Source organism: Ambystoma mexicanum, chromosome 1q (assembly GCF_040938575.1).
Source record: "Ambystoma mexicanum isolate Mex_15411 chromosome 1q, UKY_AmexF1_1, whole genome shotgun sequence".
Classification (NCBI taxonomy): Eukaryota; Metazoa; Chordata; class Amphibia; order Caudata; family Ambystomatidae; genus Ambystoma; species Ambystoma mexicanum.
Genome location: NC_090922.1, coordinates 220,139,191 through 220,145,573, shown reverse-complemented (window position 1 = coordinate 220,145,573; position 6,383 = coordinate 220,139,191). Strand labels below are relative to the sequence as shown.

General features: G+C 44.4%; 1 protein-coding gene across 1 annotated transcript in view; it reads right to left on the bottom strand.

Annotated features, from left to right (window-relative positions):
• Positions 1 to 246: 246 nt before the first annotated feature.
• LOC138526803 (thiosulfate:glutathione sulfurtransferase-like) overlaps positions 247 to 6,383 on the bottom strand; it is a 52,634-nt gene continuing 46,497 nt past the window's right edge. Inside the window, exons 3-4 of the mRNA XM_069637502.1 lie at positions 1,318 to 1,477; positions 247 to 532 (exon numbers count right to left, since the gene is read on the bottom strand). Of these exons, the coding sequence (XP_069493603.1) occupies positions 478 to 532; positions 1,318 to 1,477 (215 nt within the window). The 3' untranslated portion in view covers positions 247 to 477. The remainder of the gene's footprint in view (positions 533 to 1,317; positions 1,478 to 6,383) is intronic.

Sequence of the window (6,383 nt, the reverse complement as noted above, 5' to 3'; positions counted from 1 at the left end):
CTCAACCGCAATGCTCCCCAGCCCCTAAAACGGACCTGCTGTTTTGTGCGGCCATTCTCCTGGCTTGGCTAACATTTGGCTCTAAGAGACAGACCAGACCTCCTGGGACGACCTCCGTGGCTCTACCAACTCTACAGTTTATGCTAATGAGCTCTAGCCAGAGATCACCTGACCGATGGGTTTTCCGTCTCAGCAGAGGTGAGCAAGGGTCGACTTTGTCCCACCAAAGAAATAAAAGTTTTACAATTTGCGAATTACGTCATTTTTATTTACAGTACACGTGTAGTTTGAAACAAAAACGTTTAAAAAAATACTGCATCATGAATCTTCACTTCTAGTTCTCAATAAAAACACAATATTCATGTGGTCCTATGACGTGACTGCATAATGTACGGGACACATCCAGCCAGCTAGAGAGACCATAGCACGCTTCTATAGACGACGATTAGAAGGTTGCCAGCAAAGACTCATCCCAGGTCAATGCCCTCCTTTGTCCGACCATTCCTTGTAGCCACCGGCATAGTTCTGGACCCTGTGTATAAAAATAAAATTCAATAAATAGCGAGACTGCTTAGAATTACATACAATGAAGTTAGTACGCTGGGGATGAATTAAAATAGGAGGTTTAAATAGGAGAAAAAAACAAAACAAAAAAGAGAACCAAGATAAAAGGAGGGGGGGTCTGAAACACTGGGCAGAGACAAGAAGATAAGAGTTTTGATGCTACCCTGCAGTGTGGCAGGAGTGTGGCAGGGGAAGGAGATGGCAGAAGAAGAGGGGAGCACAGAATGGTAGAGCAAGAATATATATATGGTACCGGCCTGATAAACTGGACTAATACTTTGTACTAATACTTTCTTACGACATCTTTGCATGCATGTCGTAAACTGCTCCAGAAGGCTATTTCACTTTACCTACTGCTTTGCAATGGAGCGTACTGAAAACATTCCGTCCCTTTTGAGTGACCCTAACTCTGGGTGCATATGGAGCGTGGTGTGCAATTCGGGGTGGGATACAAGATGTATAATTACCTCGGGGTCACTGATGGTTACAGATCGGAGTGTGAGGAGGGAATATATAAAGGATGGAGAGGACCTGCAGAAGGGGGTATACCTGGGCAGATGAGGATTGGTTGGTAAATGTTCTCCTCTCACAGGCATGTAAGAGCCGAACGAGATTCCGAAGAATGGGAGTGTAGACCAACTATGCCTGTCTTCTAGGTGTCCGAAGACTTGGGTGTTCTCCATAAGTGAAGAGAAGCCATCAAACCTATGCATGGGAACGACAGCAGATGGTGCGGGATCCCCTAGGACTTACTTGGAATAGCCCTGACCCATCGCAATCTCTGCAGCCCGAGCGCCCCTTCTTCCCATCTGGCAGTGAACGATGAGGTTGTGCTCTGGCTTAGGTTTGTCTACTGAAAACTTCTTCTTAAAGTCTTCAGGGTTCATTTTCAGAGCTTGATCAAACTCATCAACTAGGAGAGAGGACACAGACAGTCATGATATGAGAGCAATGCAACAGTCTTTGTATTGCTATAGGTGGGAAATGTCTTTCTGGTGTAAACATTTGTGACTCCACGCAATCCCACCACAACACCAGTAATGGCCCCTATGAAAGTTCTGCCAGCCAATAAGTGAAGCGGGCATCCCTTCTTTTGATTACGTTTTCTTCTGGTTCAAAATACTAAAAGATATGCATTCATCCCAACATTCACTGTCACTCACCCTTAGGTTTCATTTCCCTACATGTTGTGAGTTACGTCTGCAAGTTTGCCTCTCCGACTTTCCCCACTCTCCTTGACCCCGTTTTCACCCCACAGACCCTGGCCTGGCTCCCAACCCGGGTGGGGTAAGAATTCACATCTACATTGAAAAGGCTCGGTGCTTCAAGACCTCTACAGTGGTGATGGGTGCACTATAACGCAGAAATAATGGTATTGGGGCAATAGACTTTTAAACGAATAAAAAACTTTACAAAGAAATCAAACTGTCAGCCCCTGTGATTCACACGAGTGCGGCACAGGCGCCTACAGCCACGGCAGGATCCAGAAGCAGTTGCGACGGAGAACGGGTAAGTTTGTGTGTGTGGTTGATATTTGTGTGTGTGTTTATTTTCAGGGATTGTGGGGGGATGGAGGGGATGCTGAGGGAGTAAGGTTTGGGGGATGAAGCCTCCTGATTTTGAACAGATCCCGTCGGGCAGTGTGGGGGCGAGGTAGGCAATATGAGTTTTTTTGCTTTTCGTAGGCTGCCCAAAAATCGGCAGGAACAAAAAAAAATCTGTCTTTTTGTTGGGCGACCTACAAAAAGCGAAATCACCACATAGATCCAAATCACATAACATCACATGCATCTCCAAGATATTTTCCAGAGCAGTTCAGTATTTGAGGGCACGGTGTCTGACGGAAACAATTCCAAGTGAAACCAAGGCTAATGTGACTGATCTGGCTGGCTGTATGACGCCCCCTGCAGAGTCCTACAGGGACTAGCAGGGTTTTGTGAATACAGCAGGATTGCATTCGGTTGCTAAACGTCCTTTTGGAGAAACATCTCTGTGCTGCAGGGTGTTCTCTAGTCATTTTGAATGGACCGATCAGATAATGAACAATGGGTAAGAGCATGGAATTAGCGAAAAATGGGTTGAAGGGTATCCAGGCAGATGACCATGCAAAGGAGCATGCTTGGCCATGTCACTGCCAGGGCTACTAAAGGCTTTACAAGACTTAGGAGGAAGGGAACTAATGTTGTACAAAACATTTGGCCATTTTATTGCAGGTGCAGATGCCAAATTAGTACTCAGAATCCTATCCCACACTTGTGGCGGAGCCAGCACGTTTGCATCTGCCCAGAGGAATAACTGCACTACATCACCAACCACATTCACTAGAGGTTTGCTGGAGTACAAAAACAGCTGCTGACTAGGCCATCATAACCATGCAACTATCAGAGGCTGTGCACATGAAGAATGTGTCTAAATACCTGCACATATATTAAACCATTGATGAAACAAACGACTCGCCTTCATACACGAGCACGAAACAACCTGAAGAAATAACTTTTATTTTTCTCTTCTGGGTGACTTTATGAAAGGGGTAAAGGGACCCGCATATTTTATGATGTGCCTGCAAGGCTTAGTACTCTGAATTGTGAAAAGGGCAATTCTCTTTCAAGTTAATAAACATTAAAAAAAGTACATTCAGCGTTCTATAATGCCCCTTTCCAGTAGAACATTCCCATTCACAGAATGTAGGAAATGACATGCACGTTTTAAATGAAAACACAGGAACATACATACAATAGCATTGCATATTTATGTATTATTAGCTGGGGTACCCAGTGTTGCCCGTGTCCTGATCAAGTGAGGTTTCATGTGGCCTGCAGGATGTTGCACTTGTCCGAATGTCAGCAGTCTTGCTTCAGTTTGCTCTGGCATCTCATTTGCCCTGGAGAAAGTTGATCTCGGCAAGTCGTGCTGCTGTTTTTTGTCATGTTTCAGAAGCTTTTGATATCGATTTGCATCAAGTGGAGCTTTTCCAAGTGATGTTTGTTTTTTGTGCGGCATGTTTCAGTCACTCAATGGCTTCAGCACATTTGAGAAAGTGTCCAGGAAAGATTGATTGATTGTGCTCTCTTCTCGTGAATGAATTTAAGTAAACTGTAACCTTGCCATTTCTCATTTTTGGAGCGGCGTGATAATTTTTCTTTTTTTATTCCCTTTAAAAATGCTTTAAACATTTTCAAACTGTATACAGTAGTAATACATTTCATAGGAATAACCAACACACGACCATTTTGCTTCAGACACTATTCCAAAGGTTTGCCTCCTTCTAGTACCTACTGTAGTGAATCGGGTGAGCATCAGTAAATGAGGGTGTCTACGGAGTACATTTTTTGCATCCAAGCAGACTAAAATCTTGCTCCAGACAAATGAGGAATCCATGCAGAATTTGGTAGAAGTGGGTTCAACAGTGTGAATTGTATAGCTGGACACACATTTTCTTTTCGTATATAAGATTTTTGCATCCAAAAGACTACGATCTTGCCCCAGACAAAAGAGGAATCCATGCAAAATTTGGTAGCAGTGGGTTCAATGGTGTGGATTTGTATAGCCAGACAAACATACACACACATACATTCTGCACTATATATATATATAAAGATAGAAGGCACAATCTAATCTTTTTGCAAGGCTATCAGGACCTGTACTGAGGAGTATTGTGTGACAATCTTGAAACAAGATATCAGGCTTGCAGACTAATGCATGAAGTGTTTATGTCATTTTGAATGGAACCATCATTAACTTTATTTTCCATAGGACATGCACAATTCATGAAAATCACTTGCAGCCAAAAGTCAAAACTACAGATGGTCAACATTTGCGGACCTGGGTCTATGATAAAACTTTGTGCAGGGTTAGCCAACTTGTGACACTGCAGATGTTTTGGTTTACAACTCCCATGATCCATGTAACAACAGTAGCCTGCCCAGTCCTGGAGGTGCCACATGATGTGGCCCTAAGAGCTGTACCGCCAGCCATGGCGTGATGCTGAGTGCAGAGGCAGTATATGGGGGAGCCCATGACAACCCCCCCATATCCCATCTCCATGGTAGGGAACTTTCACTGTGTGGACCCACCATGCATAGCACGTCCCTTTATGGGATGCCCCAGGAGGCATTGGGCAGCACTGTTCGGATGCCTGGCATGTTACTGTTAAGTATCCTGATCTACCTGGTGGAAGGAGGGAGAGCACAACACTTACTATGGCTTTGCAATTTGTTTGAGAGTTTGCCGAGCTGTATGGATGCCACCGGTGGCAAAGAACTGCACTAAAGATGTAAATTCCAAAACGACGGACAAGTGTTTTGAAGGTTCGTCAGTGATAAGCTGGGGCCCTGCATGCCAGTGCTTTCAGACCTGCACACAACCAAGTCCCACTAGTAAACCAGTAGCATCACACAATCATTACCACTCACAGGTGCATAGGTGCATCTGGTTAGAAGACACGCAGAGGGAGGACCAAAAGCACCATAAAAAATGCAATCCGCTTGGTCAGCGTGTAAAGCACGATTTGGTGAGAAAGGCATGGGTATCCAGAAGAGATAAACCGATGGCAAAAAGGCGGCAAAGGGCAGCAGGAGACTGGTGGTTGAAGGCTTGTTGAGGAAAGGACAAGAGGAAGGAGAGAGTCCCAGGAGGAAGGTTGACAGAGGCTGTGAGAACCAGGGTTTGGTGAAGGTGGTGAGAAGGAGGCGGGCAGAAGCTTTGAAGAGAAGGTCAGCAAGAGTCACAAGGAGGGTGATGGGAAAGGTAGAAGAGGCGAGGGGGAACGTTATATGGAGTGTTGAGGAGGAAACCAGAGAGCACGGCCGTCTTACTCCAGATTGCACCCAAGGCGGGACGCATCATTGGTGCCCCCAAACCCAAAAATGACAACTGAAACAATGGTATGTTACAAGTGTTGTAACTAGGGCACTCGATAAAGAACTAGATGAAAATACAAATGCAATAGAAAATGGATATATGAGATACTAGGTGACAGTCTTAGAATGTTACCTGTAGCATGTGTTCAAAAAGTAACAGAGTGCAGATATATAGACAGGCCAATAGACGATTCCAATGAACTCTAACTCCCAGAGGAGTAGGTGGAGAAAGAGCCTGTATGGGCAGATTGCTGCCGGGACTCTCGCAGGTGAAAATTAACCTTCGTTATTTCCATTGTGCAGTGAAGACCAATGTACCACGCAGTAATACACAGGGCAGCTAGCCAGGGTAAATGAACCACCAATAGCAGAAGGAGGTCTTGCTAGATACCCTAGAAGTCGAAAAGGAGAGGTCCTCATACCCCATTCTCAAAATGTGCACTTGCCACTATTTCTAGGCCATTGACTCTCGAGGAGTAAGCAATGGGGTGCTGTGTGAAATAATAGTGCTATGATACATGTGCGGTTGAGCTCTTTTGTCCTGATAGGGTTTTACAAAAAAAAATAAAAAGGCTTCCTCTATACACCCACAGACCTAGACCTTTTGGCTGTGCCAATGCATGTTTACTGAGACGTCCAGTCTGTTCCCCTTTATATGAACAAGATGATTCCCGAGGGCGTTCAACCTACCAGCGCCTTCAGACCATACCAAGGCGCTATATAAATGCAAAGTAACATAATTACTCTGAAGTAATTCATTCAAATATGTTTTGATGTCTTTCATGTATCAATATTGAGGTTTCATTGTTATGATAACAGGGATATACGTGGGTACATATTTTTGGTATCACTTCACATTGAGATGTGCTAACAATGCATTCATGAAGGTACAATTGCTATGCAAGAAAAATGTAAGATTTGGCCACGAGTAGCAAAGTACCAATCACTTTGTACCATGCA